Here is a 26,204-nt window from a genome sequence, read left to right as displayed (position 1 = left end):
GATAGTAAACAAGGACAATTAACATTTTGGGGGACATTTTCTTTGTCCAAGAACTTGGACAAGTTCCAGTGTTATTTCTCTGAGGTTTTAGAGGGTTCAAGGTTAGGGTTTGAATTAGTGCTATGGTTAGAACCATATTATGGGCTGGGGTTAGGAGTCAGGGATAGTTTTAGGGTTAGGAGCTAGGGTTAGGTTTGGGGTTCAGGTTAGGTTTTTGGGTTATGGTCATGGTAAGGGTTGAGTCAGGTTATGTGACCTACCTGTCTGTGTCTGCGTGGCTCGTAGTGGTGTGCTGGAGCACCTCTTTGTTGGCCGGACGCTGTGTGTATATACCCACCCCTCCGTCCGTCATGTAGCTGAGAACACACGCACACATACAGACACGCACGCATACATACACATACAAAGCATACATCCCATGCACACACATGAATATGCACACACGCACGCACGCACACACACATACACTGCTGTCAGTCTATTGAACATCCTACACAACAACCCAAACAAGCCTCGAGGTTTGTCCCACTTCACAAAGGGTCACTCTCTGTTTCCCCAACAGAGCAGCAGTGGGAACCTGCATGAACCTGAATAAACCTGTGTGAACCCAACCAGAGCCTTCAGTTAACCAGAATGAACCAGTTTAATATTCCGGAACCTTCCCTGTTCTGAATACAGAAGGTGTAGGTGATCTCTTTCAAACCTCTCCAGTTACGTATCTGTCAACATGGACTCACCCACCACTGTTTACCCTCCTCAGTCACCTGCTTTGGTGTCCTGTTACCATGCCCCCAGATCAGGGATTACCAGGTTGGGATTAGAGTAAGATTAGGGCAGAGCCATTCATGTCTTGGTTGGTGTAATCTGTAGCATGCTATGCCAGGGTGACCCAGCTGGCGGGTCATGCTGGCCATGGAGTTGTGACAACTCATTTAGATAGTCTAGCTCAGAGGTACTAACGCACAACTGGACAGGAAACCAAAACTAAACATCCAAAGATGTACTATCTCCTCCAAACAGATAAATATAGAACTAGTCACAGTCAAAACATCATGCACATCATTGTATAGTCTCATGCTACTAATCAGTCTGGTCAAATTTGTCATTGACCATATGACCATTTCTAAATACCTCTGTGTCTGTCTGAAGATCCTGAAACATGCAGACAGGCTGTGGTGAAGCACTGACCACAAAACACAATGGTCATCCAACTAGTTATTTCTTTCCATCATTCTTTCTTTCTCTGCTTACTCTTTCTTCTCTCTTGCTGTCTATCTTATTTTCTCTCTCTTTGAATCTTTTCTCTAGCTCTCTCTCTCTCTTAGTGTTTCTCACCCTGTCTCTCTGATAAGACAGACAGAGTGAGAAGCCCTCCCCCCACCTCAGCCCTCCCCTTCATATCCCCCGTCGTGGTGAGGGGGAGGGCTGATGGGAACTCCCCTGGGGTGTGTGTGTGGAGGAGGGGGGAAGCGGGGGTCAGTGTGTATGTGTTTGTGTGTGTTGGGGGGGGGGGTAGAGGTTAATATGGGCAGCACTAGAATTAAGTCAAGCCAGCTCTACTTCCTGTGATAAGAACAAGCCATCCCCCTTCCCTCCCTCCCCCCTCCCTTCCTCCCCCGCCTCTTTATCTGCCTCTTTCCCCCTTCCTCCCTCCAACTTTCCCTTCCTCCCTACCTACTTGCATGCTACCTCTTTCTTTCCCAACCTGCCTTGCTCACCCCCTCCCTCCCTCCCCCCTGACAGCCTGTATTTCTGTGTGCCTGTATATTTACCTCCCTCCCTGTTTGCTGAATCCTCCCCCAGTGCTGACTAACCTGCCCGGCAGGTAACAAACCATGATCTTTTAAGGGTGTGCTTGGCTTAGTGTGTGTGTGCTAGGTTTTTCCTATAAACAAACCACAACCCTCCTGTGGGAAACAATGGCTAAGTATTATAATGTGAGATCAACCTTCTTTCCCAATAGACACACCAGAGGTGACTCACAGCACAGCTCATTGAGTTGAATGGCACACTGTGGAATATAGCTCAGTGGTAGAGTGTTTTACTTAGAGCAAGACGTAGTATCATGGAATTTCCCGCTGTGTGTTGCATTGGATAAAAGTGTTTTTTAATAATAGTGGTAATAACCACATTCTCTTGCAGACATGTAGGTTACCAGACTCGAACATCAGCCCTCTTGATGATAGCAGGATGAGGACAGGCGAGGGACAACATCATCGTGTCTCTAACCGTCTAATGATCCAATGTTGATGTTTCTGTCTCAAGGACGAAAGTCCATGAGTTATAGTCAATAAGTTGCAAGAGTACTCTTATTGTGATGTTTATGTGTTCACATGCGTTCATGTCTGTGTGTTCACGTGCATGCGTTGAAGCACATTCATCTGCGTTTCTGTGCGTATGTGTTCAGGAGCGTTTCTGTGTTTGTGTTTGTTCGAGGCGTTTTGGTGTCGGTGTGTGTTTGTCTGTGGTTTGTGTGCGGGTGAGTTCGTGTGTTCAGGTTTACCCATTAACCCTAGTCACTAAAGAGCAGGTTGGTGTGTGCAGTTTCAGCAGGCTGTTTACATTCCAACTACAGGCCCCTGTGGGCCCTGACCTCTGAGGGACATGGCTGAGCACACACGACCTGCTCAAGGTTAAAGGTTGCAGCTTGGCATCCTCTGTGGCGTCTATACTGTATCTGTCCTGTACTAATGAGTAGCTATGCTGGCAATTGACCCCCGGGTTTTGTCATACAGAATGTAGACCTATGGTATGTAGCTAGATACCGTAAGCAAAAACACAGGTATAAAAGCCTTGTCGACCACTAAAACATGACTTTCTTAGTCGCATGATCTTCACAGTTACACAGAACCTGGAGGGTTGTTGTCGAGCTAATAATGTGTTCATTTAGCAGATGCTTTTATCTGAAGCGTTATACAGGAGGGGATTCAAATCTGAACCCACTTGATCTACAGGCAAATGTTCTATTACTGAACTATACCCAGTGCAAGCAGGCAGGCAGGCAGAAAGGAAGGACAGTTACACAATTACACAAATGCTGGGGGGTTGTTATTGGGGTAAGCAGATACAGTCACACAAATGAGCTGCCTGTTTGAACATGACCACAGATGTGCAAGCGAATTACACCACTTATTGTGTCCCATCAGCATAGTGTGTGTCTTGCTGCAGGTGAAATGTGTGTGTGTGTGTGTGATGACTATCTACAGACACATCCTAACCCGCTTTTAAATCTCCATTACATGATTCACCTCACTGTGGGGATTCATATGAACTTTTTAGACACCTGGTCTACCTATGTAGACCTCTGTCTATCTTTCTCTTTCTCCCTATGCTTCTATCCCTCTGTGCATGTCTATATCTTTCTCTTTCTCTCGTTGTCAGTCTCATACATACAGCATATACATAGTAGTAAACAAAGAATGTATGTAAGTGTGTGTGTGTGTGTGTACAGCCTCCAGCTCCACTTCTGCTGGTGACACAAAGGCAAAGGAAAGCAGGAACTTCTCTCTGTGTGAGTGTTGAGCCCTGGTTAACAAGGGGACTCAATACAGTATGTAAGTATCTCAGTACCCTGAGAGCTCGGACAGTCTCACACTCATCTCAGGCCACAGAACATATTTCCCATGACCCCCTTTTCTCCACGGCACAAAGGCCAGATTATTTATAAATCCAATACCCTGTCTACTCTCCTTAGTATACACATACACTTTTCTACTATATCTACACCCTCTATCTACACCCTCTATCTACACACTCTATCTACAAACTATTTCCTCAGACTCCTCTCGTGACAAAGACAAAAATAGGTCGATAATCCATTTTGTATTGAGCACGCCCCACACCAGTGTAAACATGGCTTAACTTGCCTACAGCGTCCTGAGAAACATTGACACGCCACAGAGAGAAGCTCCAGTTTTCCTCTGCCTTCGTGTCACCAGCAGAAGTGGAGCTGGAGGCTGTACACACACGTACACACGCACATGCACACTCTCGTGCACACACTCCTGGGTCAGCCCCGAGCTTGTAGGTCACACAGAACCTGTACTTAACTAGCAGTCTGACATGGGTCTCAAACCTGTTCCAGTAAGGTCCACCATTACACCTAGAAGACTTGTTAAGTGATATGTAAGTGAATTACTTTGATAGGTTTTTGAGCTGAAGAACTTGGGTTTGTGTAGAGGAAGAGGCACTCGGACATTGTGGACCGACGTGAACCTGTTTGTGCCAGTTCAAGGCACCGTTACTTGATGTCCCAGTTGTATGTATACTTCATGCATCAGGGCATACTTTGCAAGGGCAGCTACAGTTCTTACTATAAGTACCTAATATGCCCAGCCATTGGGTAGCGTACTATCGGGATGTACTGTGACTAATGGGAGAAACAATTGAAAAGGAATCTGCAAGATGCATTAGGATGGAATCTGCAGAAACACTGCCACCTAGTGTACTAGGTGGTAAACTGTTTATTACCAGAAAAGGGCAACACACTTGCCAGAGTATTTAATCAGTGGAGCTGAAGATACACTTAACTATTTGTGAATATCACTGCTCCACTTACTAATAGAAACACAGATGATGGAATGCATACTGATCCAACATTTATCACAATAGTGACAAAATGCATCGCCATACTGACCAGGTGTTAGACCACAGCAGTGTCAAACTCACCCGCTAGTCATGTGATCCATCCTGGCGTTCTTCCCCAGCAGTTCCCCGTCGCTAACGTACCCCGTTGTCTCCGCGGTGCTACCTTCCAGCTCCTCCATCTTATCTGCCAAGAGGAGGGCGTGGTCGGGGGTGAAGTCATCTATGTCCCGCCCCGCTGGCCAGTGTCTCCGCAGGTACTTCTCCCCCTTAGGGGTCGGAACACGACTAACTCCACCCCCCGCTGCCACCCCATAGCCGCCTCCTGTTGAAGGGGCGTCGCCTGCCTGGAGACGGGGGCTGGACGCACCAAGTCGCCACGGTAACGTGGAGGCTGGGCGAGGGGGCATGTTGAGGATTGCCTTTCCCCCTCTGCTGATCTCCGTGGTTACGCTGTCGTCAAAGGTGGTCTCCAGAGTGCTGGGGGGACACATGAGAGAAAGAGATGGGATAGAGAGAAACAGGGGGGAGCGAAGAAAGGGGGAGAGAGAGAAGGAGGAGAGGGAGACATGTGAAAGAGAAAGCAGAAGAGATGAGATGAAGGGAGTGTGAGTTTCAAAGTGTTGCAACCATCTGACAGCTTTGGCAGTGAACCCAGACAGCCTGCCAGACACACACCACCCCCTGCTGCTAGTCCTCCCAGCCCTGAGCGAGGAGACATTTCTGTCACTGTAAAGAGGAGACATTTCTGTCACTGTAAAGAGAAAACAGTTCTTTTCATAGCAGCCCACCATAACAGCTTTCTTTTCTTTATCTTTTATCATTTCTTTATTAAACCTTTTTTTCATCCATCCATCATGGACATGGGGTGGGAACTCCTATTGTAGCCCAGTGTCAGGTGACTCCAGGGGGCCGGCTCACGCAAGACCATGAAAAGAGGACCAGGATGTGGGCGTCCCAGAGACACTTCAGACTCATCAGGGTCAGAAACAAAGCAGGACACCCGGCCCCTCCGTCCCTGCCTCCCTCCACCCCTTTAGACACACACACACACACACACACACACACACACATACATGCACATCTGATCCCCGGTCTAGCAGTCAATCACCCAGGAGACTTGGGAAGTTTTCCCCCCCTCCCCTCCAGACTGGCTCATGTTAACAGTTCTAGAGCCAAAGGCTGACACACCAACAACAAAACAAACACCCTTCCCACATCAGTCTGAATAAATGTCATGTTGTAACTTCCCCCTTCTGCTCCGCCACTGCCCTTCTCTACTGGTGGGTCACTAGGTGAAGCGGCTGCGCTGGCTTTGTGTGACCTGAAGGGGGTGACATTCATTCTAAAAATAAGGAATGGGCAAAAGTAAAAATGCTTCAGTGTGCTGAGAAGTCTGTCTTCAAGGTTAGATCATTTTAGATCCTTAAGTTGGACCTTTCCCTCCATTTAAATCACTGTTATTCTAAAAGTGCATGACACATACACACACAAAACTCATGGGTGCTGTGACATCCAGAGATTCAGGTGGCTGAGCCCTCTCTCTGAGCCCTCTCCAATCTGACTGTAGAGAGGGAAACTATTTGTTACAAGTTGCCGCCCACGCCTGGACTGTGAGGCAGCTGGGACTGCTGATCCTGGTCTGACCCTCTGAGGATGTCACAATGCACAGACGCACACACACACACACACACATACACAGGGGCCTACCTGTGGCTGATCTGCGTTCCTCTCAGACAGGACATGGTCTCCTCCAAGTTCTGTCTCAGGTCAGCGATGTTCTTCACCGTCCGCAAGCGACGGGCCTCCGGATCCTCACCTAGCAGTTGCAGGTAGAACTGCTTTTAGAACATGCTAGAATACACGCCAAATCGGTGGATCTGTTCTGATCTTACAGCATTCTCCCAGCTCCTGTAGAAACTAGAACTGCAGCACCATCACACACAGGACTGCTGTGGAACAGCAGCGGCTGAAGGATCAAACACCTGACAGGCTGTTCCAGACATTTAGTATGTGAGCTTCCTCTGAAAAGAAAACTATTAACACTCACAATAAAACACGAGCCTGTCCATGGCTTGGATAGAGCATAAACTACACAGTACTCCTCCAGGGCAACAAAGTCAAAACCTTTTTACGACGCTGCAAAATTGCCACATTGCATATCTCTTCTGAAGAGCAACACTGTTTAAAGAGGTCCATGAAATACCTTTGCAAACAAGTTCTTGTTTCCCGTGCTGTAGAATTAAGCCCTTAGGCTGAAAAAACGGTAGGGCTGCTAATCACCAGAGCTCCTAACTCACATGAGGTGTAGGTGAGAGGAGGGCTTGGCTGGGGAGATTAATATGTACTTTCCTACAATGAGAGGGGAGGAGGGGAGCTTCCAACTACATAAACACACACACACACACACACCACACATACATTCAGGACCCCCCACACACAAATATTAAGCTGTACTGGCTTGGCTCCCATAGAGGCGTGGAAAAACTGTGTAGAGTGGTGTCCTGAGTGTGTGTGCTTAGTGTCGAGTGTCTGTGTGTGTATGTGTACATGTTTGCGTTTGTGTGAGTGTGTGTTTGTAGCACTCCCTGTGCAGGCATTCCAGGAGGCTTGCGGAGCACAAACAGCTCCTTTCACAAGGCTTAACCTGCATTTTGCAGCACAACTAAACCCTGCTACCAGACAGGCAGCAGGCTGGGGGCTAACTGAGATGGAGAACCTCTCGCTCCTCTCTCTCCCTGTCCTGTCTCTCTCTTTTCTCTATCCTCTCTCTCCTGTCTCTCTCCTGTCTCTCTCCTATCCCTCTGTTGCCTGTTTCTCTCACTGGTCCTTCTCCTGTCTCTCACTCAGATCTTTCACTGGATGGTGTCACTGTGGGAGTGGACAGATAGAGAGAGATTCTTACTGTCGTGTTTCTCATAAATATCCAGGACAGTGAGGAGGATGTCCTGGTTGATCTGAGCGATGCCGTCCCAAGCACACATGTGCTGTACCACACGCGTGTGCTGCAGGTGCACCTGGAACACACAACTCTCACTGGACCAGTCTTCCAGCTCCTCCTCCAAGGCCACCTGATTGGTCCTGGCCCTGACCCCTGACCTGGCAGTCTCTGATAGGGTCTCAAAGTCACCATGGATCCCTTCACCATGATTCTTCTCCACACCCCTCCTTCCCTGCACCCCCAAAAACGTCCTCCAGTCTCGCCCCAGACCCAGCTCAGGTGGTTTAATCACAGTTGCTTCAGTATCCTCGGGGACACACTCCTCATAACCCTCCCCCCTCCCCACACACCCTTTTACTGAAGTCTTTTCAGACCAGCCTAGTCCTCTGACTCTGCTTCCTCCTACCCCTCCTCTTGCTTCTTTTCCTCCTCTTCCGCCTTCTCTTCCTCCTCCAGGCTGGCTGGCCCATCCACTGGCACTGGCCCCTCTCTCCATCACCCCTGTTTCCGGCTCTCCCACACAGCAACTTTCAAAATCCAGATCTGATTCCCAAACTGGCAGACAGCTAAGGTCCTGGTCCTGGTCCTGTTCCTGGCCCCCATACAGACTGGACTGAGCCCGACTAACAGTTCCCAGAGCTAGGCTGCTTGTAGCACTAGTTCTGGTTATGTTGTGCCCTACCTCTTCTTCCCTGATTTGGCCATCCGATAGGATCATCTTCCTTTCAGAAAGCATCTCTGAATGTAGGTCCTGGTTCTCCAAGGGACTAATATTTCCCAAACCCTGTCCTGTTGCTGTTAGATCCTGTAGAACTTGACCTGGGAACACCATGAGCATTGGTCTTCCTGGGAACCTGTCAGTCCTGTGTTTTATTGAGGAAGAAGAGGAGGCTGGTACACCTTCTTCTGCTGCAGCTATGTTCTGCCTTCCCAGCTATCTTACAAAGAGAAAAACTTCCAGTCCAGTCACCCTCGAAATGAAATACATGAACACACACACAGTCACACACACACATACTCACACACAGTCACACTAGGAGCCTTGGCAACTTGGTGACATCCATAGCCTTTAACATGTAGATGAGCTTTCTCGTTCCATTCAGGCAGACCCAGCCCCCATGCCCTCTCTATTTTTCTCTTTCCTTCTTGCTCTCATTATCTTGTTCGCTCCCTTTTCCCAATAGTTCCTCTTTCCTCTTCACCCTTCTCTCTTGCTCTCTTTCTCTCTTTCTTGGTTTGAGGCACCTTGGCACAAAGTTACCAGCTAACCGTCAACAGTCACTTCCACAGTCAAAACAAACCTCTTACCAAAGTCTGACCCTTAGCACAGCCTGATTTCAACACTTATGGTTTGCTTCATCTAACTTGCCATGCGCTACAGAACTAATGGGGTACTGCCAAGAGTGGCAACTGGTCATTCTGAGTTTGTTCAATCAAACACACTTTCAGTCTGACGCACACAGGACACCACTCCATCGGAAAACAGCATTTCACATTTTTCTCTATCAATGCATGGCAGCCAAATTCAGGGTGCAGTGTTAAAGCCAGGATACCTGCACCACCATTCCACTGCTGCAGAGTCCTACTGGTTAGAGTCACTTGAAGCTGGCCTGAGCTTTTTGAGTTGTTGTGTGAAAGGCTTGTGACATTTGAATACTAACAGGTGACTCTGCCTTACCTGTGAGGTCCTCTAGAGAGTTGTGTGCTGATTGGCTGAAAGCTACAGGCCTTCCATTCCCCTCATGTGATCCCGCCTCCAAGAGTATTGCCCCGGTAACGTCTGGCTGAGACCTTAACACCAGAGACAAGAAGGAAGATTACTCATGCTGCTTAAAACATCTCTCTTTCTCTCTCTCATTGCTTTTGTCTCTGTCTCTTTCAATATAATTATTTCTCTGTGCCCTCTGAGTCTCACTTTCTCTTTGTCTCTTTTTCTCTGTATGCAAACTACAATGAGATAAAATGTGTCAATACTCCAGAATATACAACATAGAGTACATGTATTGTTTACAGACACATCCCCTCAGCAGGTGTACCTGTACATGAAGGGAGCCACCGTGGCGGTGTTGGGGTGACTGTGGAGCTGTTGAGGACGAGGCAGCTGGATGCTGGAGTTCATCAGCGTAGCGCCGTCACTGGCCACCAGGGGCACTGCAGCCCCACTGAGGTGGTGGGGACAACGGATTTCTGAGGAGCCCAGGCTAGAACAAGGGCTGGAGCTCCTGCTCTCTGTATGAGCCCTGTGGACAGACAGCCCGCTGCTGGCTCTCACTTTCCCCCGCAGTTCCCCGTCTCTGCCACCAGAAGAAGCCCCGCAGCCAGAGGTCTTTCCTGCCTTGCCTCCAGGTTTGGGGATGCCAGTCCCGGCCAGGGCTGAGCTGGGACTGGAGCTCTCCTTCTTAGTGCTGCCGATCTTACCACCCTTTGGGATGAGACTGGAGATTGTGGTGTTCTTCTTCTCTGCCTCAGAGCCCACCCCCTCCAGCCTGGCCCCCTCCCCAGGTCCCTCTTCCTCAGGCCCAGGCCCAGCCCTGGAGCTGCCCCCTCCGGCCCTGGAGATCCCCCCTACCTTGTCCCTCTCCTTGGGCCTAGCCTTGTCCTTCTCCCCAGGCTTCAGGGAGCTCCTTCTGGGGGTGAGGGCTCGGCTGAAGGTCCTCTGAGCAATGCCTTTCAGGGCCAGCTTGGGGCTGGAGGCGGTGGAGGAGGTAGAGGTGGGAGTTGTGGGCCTCGCTATAGCGCTGGGGGGCCTGGAGTTGCCCTCCACCTCCAGGTGTAGCTCTAGGCCGGGGCAGCTCTGGCCCCTCTGCCCCCTCTCTGGGTCCCGGCCTGGTGGGGTTTCTGGCCTGGCACCCACACCGCTGCCTCCTCCCTTAGAGCCTGACTTACTGTTGAACAGCTTCAGTTTCTCCAGCATGGACTTCTGAGCAATGACCTTGGAGGGCACCTCCAGGGGGGCCTGACGTGGGGATGCCTGTGGGGGCGGGGCTTGGCAGGGCGGAGGGTCCTGTTTGACGGAGAGCAGGGTGGAGGTGGAGCTGTGCTTGGCGCTAAGGGACTTGCTTCTCCAGGCCTTGCTGCTGATGCTTGCATTGGCCTGGGAGGAAGAGGAGGAGGAGGAAGAGGGAGCTGGAGATGGAGCCAGCTCAGTCATGATAGGAGAGGCGGTGGTGCTTCTCTCTGTGGAGATACACAAGCATAAATTCATGTCTGCATTTCGTAACATGTCAGAAATAGTCCAAAATCTGCATCCGTTAAACATCCATGGTTATTCAACTCAAAAACACATGCTAATCCCTCACAAGGTAACACAAAATATATAATATACAGAATTTAAACTCCAGTAGTATACAAATGTTTTAGTGTGTATAACCTCTATAACACCAAGCACAGTAAGTACAGCAGACATAGTATTCCTCACTAAGCAGACCTCAGTTAAATGATCTCTCCCAGTCACAGACCTGCCCTCCAGAGAGATGATCTCCCCCAGTCACAGACCTGCCCTCCAGAGAGATGATCTCCCCCAGTCACAGACCTGCCCTCCAGAGAGATTATCTCTCCCAGTCACAGACCTGCCCTCCAGAGAGATGATCTCCCCCAGTCACAGACCTGCCCTCCAGAGAGATGAACTCTCCACAACTAACCTGCCCTCTGATATGGTCTCTCAAGAGACCTCCAAATAAATCTCAAAAGATACAGACCAGACAAGACCTCACGGATGTAACACAAAACCTCAAGTGAGAAAACGTGATCTGCTGCTGACAGCTGCACACCAAACAGATTCAGACCCTAACTGCCATCTGAGGGCCGGGAGTGTTTACAGTTGGAGTGCAGTTAGATAGAGCCTGGCCTGTCACTCAATCAAGATGGTCTTTTCAAACTACTGAAGTTAATCATCACAAACAACCCCCCCCCCCCCCCCCCACACACACACACAGAGACACACACAGGAGCACACATATACAATGGTATACACACACACACAAACATAGACACACAAACCCACACCAACAGACGCATACTCATATATACCTGCACCATACACACACACCCTGAACTTAGTATGTAGAATTTTGTGCAGACCACAGTGAAGCATTCCTATGATAAGTGATCATCTAGATGTTAAAATATCCAATAATCTATACCTTACCTTCCCAACACCCTAAGACTAGGAAAGGAACTCAACCACCTCTCCTAAAGAAACCTACACATTAACAGTCAACGGTACATCAACAACCACAACAAATAAACATAAGCGTTCACCTACCAGTTAGAGGTTTGTTTCTAATGGAGCAGCTGTCTTGAAGAGTCTGAACCAGAGACTGTTAACACAGTCATCTACTTCATCTACAGCACTCTGGTAGTCATGAGACGCTCATCTGAGACTCACTCCCCTACAGCCTACTCCTCTCTCATTCCTTGTGTCTCCTCTCTCTCCATTGCTTTTTCTCTCTCTCTTTCTCACTCTCCCCTCTGTTTCTCTCTCTCTTTCTATTGCTCTCTCCCTTACTCTCCCTCTTTCTATCTTACTCTTTGCTTCTCTTCCGGCATCTTGCTCTTTTTCTCACTCTTCCAACCTCAAATCTCCCTCTCTTTCTCTCCCACTCCTATCTCTCTCTTCTCTCTCCCTCTTCTATACTGTCCTCTCTCTCTTTCCTCTCACTCTTTCCCTCTTTTAGAACAAGAGGGTTCTGTTTCTTCTAACACACTCAAAAGACATAAACAATCATCATAAGAGTATGTCAACAGAAGCACCCTGTGTGTTGAAGTCACTCCTCTCCCTACTCAGAGGACTGTAGTCTCTCCTCTCCCTACTCAGAGGACTGTAGTCTCTCCTCTCCCTACTCAGAGGACTGTAGTCACTCCTCTCCCCACTCAGAGGACTGTAGTCTCTCCTCCTTCTACTCGGGGGCTGTAGTCTTTCCCTGCCTGGGTGGATGATAGTGTGTGGGTGTATCCATTTCTCTGAGACAGGCCTAGGGCACCAACACACTGCAGAACTTCTGTGAATATGGCAGACACCAGAACATATGACCTCTCCGGTATGTTCTCAGACAGAGAAGTGTTTTCCCTCTTTATTATGGATCTGTATCAACATGAAATGATCCTGCTGACAGCATCCTCGTGATTTTTTGTGTCCCCTGGGTCTATACTGCTATGACATTATTTCCAGATAAGATAGTTGGTAATTACACACCTGTAAGACATTACTAACATAAAAGAACCACTCTGTGTACTCACCTTCCAGACTGTCCAGTGATTGCAAGATTAAGAAATTCTCAGTAGTTCCAAAGGAAGTTACACAAACATTTAATGTGTGTCTGTTTGTGGCCAGAACCGGTGTAACCTGTCCTGAGACTGACTGGCAAGTTCTTCAGATCCACAGAAGTAAAGACCTTAATTCTTCTCTCTCTCCTTTCTTCTTACATTTCTTCATACAATTGACCTCATTCCCTCTTCACCACATTATTCTCTCTGCTCCTTCCATCTCCCTCCCTGCCTCCCTGATCTCACTCCTTCTCTCTCTCTCTCTCTCTCTCTCTCTCTCTCTCTCTCTCTCTCTCTCTCTCTCTCTCTCTCTCTCTCTCTCTCTCTCTCTCCATTCCTGTCTTTCTCTTTCTCTCCCTATTTTTCTCCCCATCTCTCTCTCACCCCTTTCTCACTCACCTCTCTCCTCTCACACCCCTCTCTACTCCCTTTCTGTCCTTCCCTCCACCACAAGCACACTAATTAGCGCTCTGTCAAAGACCATAGCAGCCTCCAGTGACAAAAACCTTTATGCTTCCAGGTTTCAGAATAAAGTGTCTGTATGTGAGTAGCAGTTTGTAAAGCAACATGTCCTTTGAAGGGCCATCTGACCACAAAGCTTTCCCTCACAGTATAACTGTGAAGCCAAGCTGTCCACATACCTGTAATGACCTAGCCTTTCTGCACAAAAACTGGTCTCCGAGAGGAAGTGATAGATTTGTTTGTGGGTCAAATGGAAGTAGCACTTTGTCAAAACAGATGTTATGAAAATTATAGGTGTTCAAAAAGTGGAAACTCAACAAGCACACATACTTTGTGCTTTGTATGTGAATATGGGGGGGGGGGGGGGGCAGTGTACTGTGAGTGTATGTGTGTTTCTGTTAGTGTGTGTACAGTACCAGTCCAAAGTTTTGACACATTTTCCCACAAATGTGTCCAAACTTTTGACTGGTACGGTACTTTGTCACTATGGTGTGTGTGTTTGTTTTTGTGTATGCATTGGTGTGTATTTCTGTGTGTGTGTGTGTGTGTTTGTGTGAGTGTCTACACTAAAGGCAAACCCAGCTCATGTTGAGGTGAAGCAACTGTAATGGTGTAGCTGGTGACAGTACAGTCATCAGGTTATAAACACATCATTAGCAGTTAACAGCTGGTTCCGACCCTCCTCCCAAACCCCCAAAACACACAGCTAAACCACCACAATTTTTTACCTGACAAGTTTACCGTTAACCTAATACTGGTTACGTAAATAAAGGTGAAATACATTTTGATAAAAAATATATGTTTAATATCACCCTAAAAAGCAAGCCATGTTTTTTATTATGGAAAACATCATATGATGTTTGAGGTACAGTAGATAGTAGACCTAGCGCTCTTACTGACCTCTGTCACAGCTGCTGCTGGCTGTATGTGTGCCGGGTCGGGGCTTGTCGTAGATGTGGAAGCTTTGACTGCGACGGTTATTGGAGGCTGAGGAAGAGGGGGAACCCCTGGGTTGACCCTCACTGCCCGGGGCACACACACGCATGGTGGGGGCTGGTAGTCTGACACCACAAAAGAAAAGTTAGAGTTAGAGTAGAGACCACAGAAGAAGAGGCACAGTCAGAGTATACACCACAGAAGAAAAGAAAGAGTTCAGTACCGGCCCTCTTAACAGATCAGTCTTTAACATACAGGCAGTTGGTGACTACGGGAGGTGAAAGGTGGTGGGTATCATTATAATAGTGTAGCAAAACAAAGCCTTCAAGGAACAAGTTATACATTCAGTACACTAGAGGGTGCTATTGTTTTAATCCAAACTATAGTCAGAGGAGTAACAGCACTATGGAGAAACACCCAAAGTACATTTCTACCAGTTTGACAATATGACATTCATACACATTAAGCACATCTGGATCAGAAGGGCTAACAGCGTTCATACTCAGAATCCTGGCTGTAACAGCAGGTGTGAGAACAGAGGGGAGAACAGGGGGGAGAACAGGTGGAGCTGGAGTCTGCAGGTAAGGATATGTGGAACGCATGCAGTCACTTTGATTGAGAGGGTGAAGGAGTGAGGAGGAGGATAGGGAGGAGGGAGGGTGACAGGATGAGGGTGACAGGGTCAGGGGGGAGGTGAGGGGGGTGAGGGAGAGGGGTAACATTTATAAGGTTGAGAGGGAAAGACATTGTAGCTGACCTAGACGTCTTTCTCTGAACCACAGAAAGCTTTAACCCTTTACTCTGGGATGACGTCTTGGATGAAGGACTGAAAGAGTAGAAGAGAGAAAGAGAGAAATGAGAAAGATCAGGATAAATGGAAAGAGGAAATATATTGGGTGAAAAGAGAATGTTTGGAGCATATTAAATGAAGAGATGATAAGTAGCTTGGATGTCCAGAACTAAAGACCAGCAGCTTGTAATCAGTGCTCCTGTATTTCAACCAGATTTGATCAAGCAACCGAACAATCTGTATGGAGACTTTGTTAATGCAGTCTAACTCTAAGCCTAACCTCTGTTTCTCTATGTTACCCTAACCTCTGTAACTTTAAGTGACTCTAACTCTAACCTCTGCTACTCTAGGTAACTCTAACCCCAGTTACTCTAGGTAACTCTAACCTCTGTTACTCTAGGTTACCCAAACCCCTATTACTCTAGGTTACCCTAACCTCTGTTACTTTAGGTAACTCAAACCCTAACCTGTAACTCTTGAAAACTCTACCTGATAGAAGTAGGTGTCTTACCTGGACAGCATGTCTGCTGCTATACCCTGAGCTTGGACAGTGCAGCTGTTCAGATGGTCCTGGACCTGAGCTTGGGTCCGGATCTGGGTGCAGGCTGCAGTCCCATGGGGCCCAGTCTGGGTAGGGGTGGTGGTGCGGCGCACAGGGCTGGGACTGGGGCTGAGGTGATCCCGGGCTGTGGCTGTGTGAGAGTTCTGCTTCAGAACTTTCTGCTGCTGTTGCTTGTACCTCGACAGACTGAAGAACAATCCCAGAATGCTCGTCAGGTTCCCACAGCAGATCTCTGGATGGGATGGGAAAGGAGAAGAGAGGAGAGGAGAGGAGAGAGGAGGATGGGGGTGATGTACAGAGAAGACGATGATTTCAGTAAAGGCCTTAACTTGCTATATTATGAATTGTATCATCATTTGGAGAGTGTGGTCATGTTGTAGCATTCAGAACGTGTCTGTGAGAGAGCAGCTCTATCAAGTCAAACATAACCCACCTTCAGCACTCAGACCTTGGATGTTCACCCCTCTACTGGCCAGGAAACACAAACACGTGTCCACATTCTCAATCTGGGGAGGAGGGAGGGAGGGAGGAGGAATGGAGCGGAGAAGAGAGGGGGGGTGGAAATATAAATTAGACTTGACTTATGCACTCATGCAGAACATTTCAAGTTTCAATTAGACCCTTACTGAAAATAAAAAATCAAAGAGAAGTCAATCCATTACATAATTCACCTCTGTATTGTTTCTGCCTGTGTTCTTTCTTTACCTTGATCTCAAACTAGTTTCAAACTCAAAAACTAAGGTATTTCATGCAGTTTAACACGTTTGGCTTAGGTTAACAACCTTGGACGACCATCATGTCAACATGCTTCAGAAGAAATCTAGCCAGTTTCCCACCAATAACTGCAAATGTTACAGAGTTCATGTTGAGGCAAGATGACTCTCTCAAAGAGCTCATTCATAAAGCAACTTATTATTTTAATAATGACCATATTTTCTTGATTTCAGGCCCACCACAAGACCAAGGCATATACAAACACATGCTCTGCCATTAAAACTGTGGGTGGGAGTGGGAGAGAGCGAGGGAGGAAGGAAGGAAGGAAGGAAGGAAGGAAGGAAGGAAGGAAGGAAGGAAGGAAGGAAGGAAGGAAGGAAGGAAGAAATAAAGAAAGAGGATGAGTCAAGGGGAGGGAGGGAGGGAGGGAGGGAGGGAGGGAGGGAGGGAGGGAGGGAGGGAGGGAGGGAGGGAGGGAGGGAGGGAGGGAGGGAGGGAGGGAGGGAGGGAGGGAGGGAGGGAAGGAGGGAGGGAGGGAGGGAGGGGGGATGGAGGGAGAGGGGCGAGAGACTGATAAAGAGAGTAGGGCCAGGCAGCCTGGGTTTAAATCTGAGGAGAAGATTAGAGAAGACAGAGACAGGAATGCTTAAGCCTGCTGAAGAGCACAGCGCAAAAAACGGTCTAAACAACAACACATTAAACACAACAAAATAAGTTGACCCCTGGGGATGGGGGGCTGATGGGGGGGGGGGGCTGATGGGGGGGGGGGGGGGCTAAAGGGCAGATGGGACTCCGTGGGGGGACAGCCTCTCTCATGCCTCCTCTCCATCCTGCTGATGTAGCAGGGAATCCCAACAGAGGCCAGGGGATTGTGTTCAGCCAGGGCAGCATCTCAATACTCAGTAACTGATCTACTGGCCTTTACTATCTACTCAACCTCCAGTATTGTCACCTCCTATCTCCTCAACCTCCAGTCTTGTCACCTTATATCTACTCAACCTCCAGTCAAAGAGAAGGACCTCAGATCCCCTGAGGTTTGGAGAAGAGGAAAAGAGAGAAAAGTTGTGTAGAGAGGGGCCGAGGAGAGGATGGTGACACAAAGGGCTGGAGAAGAGAGCAGGCGATAACTCGTTTCTTCACACACACTCACCATCTGAGTTTGGCTCTTGGGGAATCCATTAATGGCAGCTATCTTCTCATTGGCTGGAGTGGACAAGAAGGAAGTGCATGTCAGTTCAATCCAACACACATCATATTATCATCACCCATGTCATCACACAACAAATGGCTGTAATCATACTTTAGTTTGAGAACATTGTACATATGAATATATTATTTAATTAACTAATGGTCTTGGTTTTTAAGAATTTCTGGCTTGATGTCTAGACTACTGTAGCATAGACATTAAGCCAGAAATTCTTAAAAACCAAGACCCAGTAGTTGCCCAAAAGTAAACAAGAAAAGCAAAAATATTGCCAATGGTCTCTAGAAATCAAGGGCTTGTCCTTACCGACCACCTGTATGATCTCAGCCAACAGTACTCCATCGGTGACATCATGTTGCAGGTCCCTCACCAAGCGCTTGTGACCAGACCTGGACAGGTAGTGATTGGCCCAATCCGTGTAGATCTGCCCGGCAACAGAACACACAAGTTCAGGATCTGTCCTATGATAACACAGCTAGCAGAGAGTTTACATCAAAAGGCAGAGACGTTTTAGTCTAGTCACTCCTTGACTCCCTGAGAGAGAGAAAGAGAGTGACAGAAACCGAGAAAGAGACAGAGGGACAACAAGTAAACATTTTAAAGACATGAAAGTAATCACAGATTAAGAATCTCAACAGAATGCTTAAAATAATTTAAGTATGTGTAATCTATGTTTGTTGTCAAATTAATGTTTAGGCCTCCAACATCAAGTGCTTGATTGTAGCCTCCCCATCTGTGCATGAGCCTGTTTTATCTGACAGCATGGTAAGGGTGGTTTGGGTCACCAGGGGTCAACCCCAGACCCCCCACCAACAACTCCAAGAGGACAATCTTTCTCTTTCCATCTGTTTGTCTCTCTCTCTTAGACACAATCTCTCTTTCCCTCTCTCTCTCTTTCTCTCCCCCATCTTTCACCCCCCCCCCCTCTCTGTTTCTGGTCCTGACAACCCAATCTGTCTGGTCTCTCTCCATCCTCCACTCTTGTTCAACAGCAGAATAAACCTTAACTGAATAATCCAGTTGAATGTTGAAAAATGACATACGTGTTTAACATCTCACAAATCAGGCATGGGACGAGTAGTGATCTTCTGTATGAGGAGTGGCAGTGCCACCACTAGAGGGCAGTGGAGTAGAGTGACACAACAGGCAGTGTCCCACCAGTGTGTCAGTGGGCCACAGGTCAGGTGACACAGCATGTCTCTACATTCCTTCTAGGACACATGTTCATCTACACCCACCACCGCCCATTTACTATTTTTCCTATTCCCGTTTCATTGTTCTCCTTCTCATCTCTCCTCCCACCATCCTCATCTCTCTTACCAGTCTCCTTCCTATCCCTTCCTCATCACCCCTGGACCCAGTCCCAGCTCTGGCCCTAGACCCAGCCCTAGCCCCAGCTCTAGCCCTTGCCCTTGCCCTTGCCCTTGCCCTAGCCCTAGCCCTAGCCCTAGCCCAGCCCAGACAAGCATTGAATGGTTCTGCCATTCCAAACAGAGTTGGAGAAAGTAAGTTCCAGACCACTGCTCTCTCTAATGCAGTAATGAAAGAGCCTCGCTGGCCTGCCTTCTAGACTCTTCACCACATCAAGCTACCCTGCCCTACCCTGCCCTGCTCTGCTCTGCTTGCTCTGCCCCGCTTCACACATCATAGCACACACTTACAGTATACACACACAACCAGGACAGAAATACATATGGTTATGTTATGTTTACCATCTCTTACTTTTTTCCATGCAGAAAAATATACATTCAAACATGAAAACCTTCCACAAGCCCATTTTCTCAAGACCTGTCAGCCCACATAAACGCATGCACACACACATACACACAGACACACACACACATACATGCATACACACAACCATGTTACATTTACATATGTGGCAGCTGGTGTGTCCATCCTTATCACACCTCACAGAGATCAGCCACCAGTTATAGACCAGAGCAGGTGAGAAGATCTCTTAAGCTTATCTGTATACCTGTCTATCTCTGTATCTCCCTCTCTCTGGCTTGCTGTCTATCAATTCAGAATAGTTTATTTACCCTCAAGTTGTGACAACACAAGACATATCTGGTCGCAATACTCGCTGTACGTACCTCACCCAGAAATGTTCTTAGCTTCTCACTTTCTTAAAGCTTTGTGTAGTTTGTAAACTGATAACCATGAATTCTCTATCTATCTCTACTTCTCTCTGCCTATTTCTGTCTGTCCACTGTATCTCTGTCCAACTCTTTCTCGCTCTACATTATTTTGTCTGTCTATCTCAATCCCCCCCTGCTCTGTCTCTCTCTCTCACACACGATCAGACTTTCTCTTTTCCCCCTACTGAGCTCTGAACCACTGAGCTACCCACTTCATCAACTACCATATGGTCCAAACCCTGCAGTGGACAGCTATTTTCACTGGCATTTTCACTGCCAGCCATCTCTCATCACACACACACACACACACACACACACACAAGAGGTTAGTAGTTGTATTAGGTATAACAGACTCCAGAAAGTCCTATTTTGTATTGTTTACCATTGGTTTGCCAGTGACTGGTCATGTTTCCTGTAAGTGTCAGAGATCACACTTCTGATGAACTGAACTCCTGTGCTTTGTGAGCCTGAGGTGACATCTGACTAAAGACTTTAACCTGCACCATATGTTTGTGGGTCTGCCTGACACACACATTCACATCATTCATCCTTCAGGCTAACTCTCTACCTTAAACACACACTCCTCCTTCCAGAACACCTGTTCTCCCTTCACTCATCACCAATAGTGGTAACACTTCTCACACGCCATCCCTGCCGTCTCGGCAAACTCACAATCTAAATCACCTGCTCCAGTCAAAGAAAACACACGCACACACTCGCCTTTGCTAGCTCACGTTAAACAAACACCATTCTGCTAGACCACTCATAAACAACTGAAACTCTAAAACAGTTGCTAATATCTTCACAGAAGCCTCTAGAACAGAATGTCTGCCCAATGTCCGTCAAACCAACCTGAGGGTCCTCTCCGTTCCTGGTTGTCTTTTTAGACTGTGGATCCTCGCCCTGCCCCTGCCCCTGCCTATGCCCATGCCCAGGTCTGAGGGGGGCTTTAAGGGGGGGTTTAATAGGGGCTTTGAGGGGGATGAGGCTGGGCTGGCTGGGTCTGTGGGACCTGTCTGTCCAGGCAACAGCAGCGTTCTTCTGAGGGGTGGGCAGGGTGCTGTGGACGGGTCTGGGCTTGGGAAGTCCCGACTTCATCTTGGAGACCCCCAGAATGGCTGGCATCTTCTGCCCTCACTCTCCTGCCCCGTTTAAGAAACGACTCCACACAAGCTCACACACGCTGTCACACACAGGCAGTGTTGTTCTCTCTCTCCCGTTTCTTTAAGGTTGGCAAAAAACTAGGGAACACCCATACACAGACGTTCCACAGCTGGCGTACACAAACACACACACGTGAATACACAGAGCAAGAAAAACACTTTTCTCTCTCTGTCTCTCCTTCACATACTCACACACACACACACAGGATCCAGGAAGTCCCCAAGTAGTTCCAGGGATGAAAGCGGTGTTGTGCGTCTGGCTGCCAGTTCAACCCCTTAAGCATTCTAACAAGACTCTGCCAGTTCCCTTGGGATCCTCCTGCCAGGTGTTCCTGCTTCAGACAGGTAGAACGGTAGAACCAGAGTAGTTTAGAAGAATGTAGGGATGTTCCCTTGGGGGTAAGCTTCAGAGATCCTCTGCACACAGTGGAAGTCCAGGTAAAACGAGCATATGAAATGGATGGATGGATGAAGAAAATATCAGGAAAGGAAAAAACCTGCTCTCCATGCTCCTGAGAAGCTGTGCATGTCTGTTCTGCTCTGCCACTCTGCTCTGCTCTGCTCCGTCCCCCCCAAAAGATTAGCAGAGTGACAAGCAGACAGGAAGGCGGAATGGCAGGCAGGCAGGAAGGCAGACAGACAGGTAGGCTGACATACAGGTAATAGCTGTGTCTCTCTTCGACTGCTGGTGAACTACAATTCCAGTGCTGTGGCATCACCTCCTCTCTCGGACAGAGGACTGCTCATTGTGGCCAGCAGCCTACTTAAACTGTGCAGTCAGCACAGCGCACATTTTCACACAAAGACACACATACACACAAACCACACTGCACACTACACACAACACACCCATAGTGGTGCAGTGGGACTGGTCAGTGGCACCGAGTGAATGTATTTCAAATACTGTAAAGTCTTAGTTAAAAAAAAATTACAAGTTAAATGTAGAATGTATTTAGTAAATGGAGAATGTATGTGTATGTGGGATTTTAATGAAAGGTGACGTCAAAGAAAATATCCATTCTGACAATAACGTTTTATATTCTTTATTTTATTTCTCTCTTTCCCGGCCTTTTTCCCTATCTACCCTTCCCTCTCTCTCCATACCCCCTCTTTCTCTCTCCCCCTCCCTCTCTCTGACCCCTGCCTGTATAAGGAGAGAGCAGCAGGGAGATAACACTAAGAGGCAGAACAGCTCTGTCTCTATCAGACATTAGAGAGGATATGTTCTAGTTGGCACTGTGCCATGTCTGTCCTGTCTGGGGTTACTGAGTGGATTTTGCTGACCTTTGCAGTGTAAGTGTGTGCAAGTGTGTATGCGTATGCCTGTGTGTGTGTTGTGTGTGTATGTGTATAACAGAGACCGATAGAAAGAGACAGAATGTGTGTGTGTGTGTGTGTGTGTTACAAAGCCTTGACCTTGCTGATCCCAGTTGACTCAGTGACCTGCTGTGTGTTCAACTCTACAGCAGGGCTCTAGGGTTGCAGACAGGTCATTGAGGGGGTGGGTATGTGTGTGTGTGTCCCCCCCCCATACACACACACACACGTGGACTCACACACACACACACAGAGCAGGGAGCCATCAGATCAGCATCAAGATCTCAGCTCCGATAATGTCAGCCCATTTGTGACAATTGGATGCAATCTAATAGTGTGTGTGTGCATATGGGTGTGTTTCTGTGTGTCCTCCCTCTGCAATGTAAGCTCTGTTGACCCCTGCGTGTTACAAGCCCTGCAGTGATAGCACTATCTCCCTTGCTATTTCCTGTTCTTCAGGACTTCAAGTACTTCAGAGCTTTCTCCCTCTCTCTCTCACATACACACACAGGTCTGAAATAGTCCATGGAATTCTTTATCTCTCTCTACACACACACACACACACACACATACACATACCCAACCCTATCGCCTAGTGTATGCTGGGTACTGTAGTTTTAAAGCAGCTGTAACGGAAGGCAGAAGGTAGTCTGATCCAGCAGCAGTGTTTACCTCTCTCTCTGGGTAAATCCCATCACTAGATTACCAGCAGAATGCCCAGTCAGCAAACAATCCCCTTATAGACTTAAAGCAGGATGGCAGGCTGGTACTGACAGCATGGTGGAACACTAGGTAACTACACCAGTCTGCGTGCCTGCCTGCTTGCCTAGATTTACATTTAAATAAAAAGTGACCAAAAGGAAAAAGCTTCTTCATTTACAATTTAATCTATGGAGATTTGCAGTGCATCATTCATCCCATTCCTCTACAGCCTGGTTCTGGTCCAGCTCACAGCACCAGCCAGGAAGCCGTCATCAGTGAGGAGGGCTGTTGATAAAGTTGGTATAAATATAGGACTGGCACAGAAGAGGGCATTAAGGTGGCATGCCAAAGTAACAGAATAAAAGGCAGCAGACCTGTATTGTACTACCCAGTACTAGCCCACTTAGACCCTGTACTAATCTTCACCCTGTGTTGACCTTCACCCTGTACTAACCCTCTCATACCCTGTACTAACAATGTCCCTCTTACACCCACAGACCAGTCCAGAACGGTTGAGGCAAGACCAGACCAGATGAGAAGATCAGACCAGACTAGATAAGAGTAGACCAAACCAGACCCATGAGATTCTTCTCTTTCATAGTAATGTTATCCAATTCCACTGGAGTGATCTAGATTTGGTTATCATACATTTTAAATGTGTAATGTGCTATTCAATAGAGTGTATAAAAACCTTAGAAAAATCTAGAGAGCACAAAGAGAAATCCATATGTAGCTACAACTGATGAAGGATGCCCAACACAACCCAGCATGTGAGAACCACTCAGTCTGGTTGGCCAGAGTGGCCATAGTCCAGTCCACACACTCACTCACTGACACTCACACACTTGCTTGCACACACGCACACATACACTCTCCCTGAATTACGTAAACTCATACTCTCAGCTATGTCACTTCCTTTTTCCATTGAGACCTCCTCTCACAGACCATTCAGAGTCAGTCTATTAAAGTAATGACAGGAAACACAGTATCCTTTAAAACTTCATGGATGGACTGTTCCTATGTAAACCAATAAGCTTGTTTCTAGTATTGTTGGGTACAGAACCAATTACTTTTAGCGATGGCGGACGGGTGGGGTGATTGTGTTTGTGTGAGTGTGTGATATGAGTGTGTACGTGTGTTTCTATGTGTGTGTGTACGTGTGTGTGTGATTGTGTGTGTGTGTGTGACACCCAGGTGACCAAGTTGGTAGAGAACTTTAGTGCTGAGTCTGCTGTCCAGCCAGGCCTCCCAGGAACCACAGCTGTGCTTTATAAAAAAACACACTACTCAACATAAGAAATGACAGAATTAAGCCTGGATGTTTGACATAAATACATGCTGGTACCACTATGGTGTGTGTATTGCCAGGTTTGTGGCCACAAGCGCTGAGCAAGCTAGGGGCCCTTATAATAATGACATCTATCCAGAGGTCCTGTCCACAAACTAAACTATATCCAATGTGAGTTTTACTGGACATTGTACAGTAACTTAATTTATATTTTTACAAAAATGTGCTATTTACAAGCACACTGGATTTTAGCATGTCAATATCACTATTGACCAGGTGGGGGCAGCACTTATTCTTCCCTCATTGAAGTGACAGCTATGACTAAAAATCTTATTAGCCAACTCAGAAACTTGAAAAATGCAGGAGCTTCAAGTTAATAGTGAGTTTCTCTACAATGCAGAAATGCTGCATGGTAGGACCATTTGTTAATTTAAACAATATAGTAGCCTGAATCACTAAATTGCAAACTGTCAGTTTTCATGACAACAATCAATGCAATAATTACATTTCATCCACAAACACTGACTGAACACATCCCAATCCCCATGCAGCTGCAAGCCTCATGTAACCTCACTCCCACATGAATGTATTCACTAAACAAACAAAGAGCACATACATTAGCCCTGGTATGAATCATGCATCATCTTGTGTCTGAGCCTCTGCAGCCTGTAGTCCATCCTGTCACCTCGTCTGCCTCAGCACTCATCTATTATTAACCTCTGCAAACCCTTAGAGAGGGGGAGGGGGGTGAGGAGGGGAGAAGGGGAGAAGGTATGGGGTAGGGTAGGACAGGACAGGAGGTGGGAAGGAGGGGTGAGCAACGTGGGGGGGGGGGGTGCCCTTTGAAAACGCATCTCCATGAGGTTGTCTCCCTCCCCTCAGCCTTCTCTCCTTTATTCACACACTCCCTCATTTATTGATTTAACAGGGCAGTACTCATTCTACCACCCAGAGTGATGACAAAGTGAGAGAGAGAAAGAATAGAGAGAGAGAATAGAAAAAAAATAGCAAGCGAGATAACGAGGAGCGATAGATAGAGAAAGACAGTGAGCATGAGAGATAACCTTCATGACTTTTCTTACTTCTGCATCACTGGATAACAGAATTCTCACACCCCCATTATTTCCTTTCACCATGCTACATCCGTCCATCTCTATTCCTCTTCCCTCTCTTCCTCTCTCCTTCCCTCTCCATCCTTCCTTTCCTGTCAGGGATCGATACTGTGTCTCCAGAGCAGTTTAGGCATTTGGAGAGGTGAGTTTGATTAGAGCCTCTCACCAACCCAGTCCATGGGAGCTGATGGTAACCCAGAACTGCCAACATCGTTGGTTCACTGGAACTCTTAGAGAAAGAAGCGTGTTCATGTTTAGGCACCCCATTACTGATGTCCACTGCAGCAAAATAGAATTAGTGCCAACCAACAATTGTTGACAGGGAATTCGAAATACCTTGATCAGAACCATCACTATAATGACAACATCAACATGCAGCTCTAAGGTTAAACTGTGATAGTAATTAACGTGTGCTGGTGGACAAGCTGTGATAACAGCAGTGTACGGGTGTCTCCAGGCTCTGGACAGAGCTCTAAATACCAGGTCAGCACTGACAAACCAGATTACACACAACACACTAGCCAATTTAACAGATTACTGTGCTAATCCAGTGTCTCCTGGCACTCCACAGTTCTGAGGGTGATCCTCTGATAGGCTAATCTCAGTGACAGCTTCATTGATACTCCTGGGTATTAGTTCACATGAACGATAAAGATATGCTATATACCAATAATCCATTCATAACGCACTACAAGAAAAGTTGAACAGAAACACAACATTTATCAAAACACATACATCAAACAGTTTCTCTCTCAAACACATACACAGTGAACAGCTTGTCTGTCGGCCATAACCCCTGGTATTAATCCCTGAAAAAAGACGGTGGATTTGCATATCAATAAGAAGAGAGAGAATATGGCGGTGGAGGGAAAGACAGAGTGAAAGAGGAATACAAAGAGGTAAGGGAGGGAAGGGATACAGAGAGAGAGAGAGAGAGAGAGAGAGAGAGAGAGAGAGAGAGAGAGAGAGAGAGAGACAGAGAGAGAGGTAGAGGGAAGACAGACATGAGTGAGAGAACAAGTG

The 26,204-nt window shown here is 47.4% G+C and overlaps 1 protein-coding gene across 1 annotated transcript in view; it reads right to left on the bottom strand.

The window, feature by feature from the left end:
• Nucleotides 1-20,724, bottom strand: part of nav2b (neuron navigator 2b) — a 49,633-nt gene extending 28,909 nt beyond the window's left edge. The window contains exons 1-11 of the mRNA XM_084671744.1: nucleotides 20,452-20,724; nucleotides 17,765-17,882; nucleotides 17,405-17,457; nucleotides 15,974-16,046; nucleotides 15,490-15,772; nucleotides 14,153-14,313; nucleotides 9,562-10,702; nucleotides 9,204-9,316; nucleotides 6,295-6,403; nucleotides 4,669-5,064; nucleotides 261-356 (exon numbers count right to left, since the gene is read on the bottom strand). Of these exons, the coding sequence (XP_084527870.1) occupies nucleotides 261-356; nucleotides 4,669-5,064; nucleotides 6,295-6,403; nucleotides 9,204-9,316; nucleotides 9,562-10,702; nucleotides 14,153-14,313; nucleotides 15,490-15,772; nucleotides 15,974-16,046; nucleotides 17,405-17,457; nucleotides 17,765-17,882; nucleotides 20,452-20,724 (2,816 nt within the window). The remainder of the gene's footprint in view (nucleotides 1-260; nucleotides 357-4,668; nucleotides 5,065-6,294; nucleotides 6,404-9,203; nucleotides 9,317-9,561; nucleotides 10,703-14,152; nucleotides 14,314-15,489; nucleotides 15,773-15,973; nucleotides 16,047-17,404; nucleotides 17,458-17,764; nucleotides 17,883-20,451) is intronic.
• Nucleotides 20,725-26,204: the final 5,480 nt, after the last annotated feature.

This window comes from Hypomesus nipponensis, chromosome 14 (genome assembly GCF_054491055.1).
Source record: "Hypomesus nipponensis isolate SF chromosome 14, ASM5449105v1, whole genome shotgun sequence".
In the NCBI taxonomy this organism is placed as follows: Eukaryota; Metazoa; Chordata; class Actinopteri; order Osmeriformes; family Osmeridae; genus Hypomesus; species Hypomesus nipponensis.
This window is presented reverse-complemented; position numbering and strand designations above follow the sequence as displayed.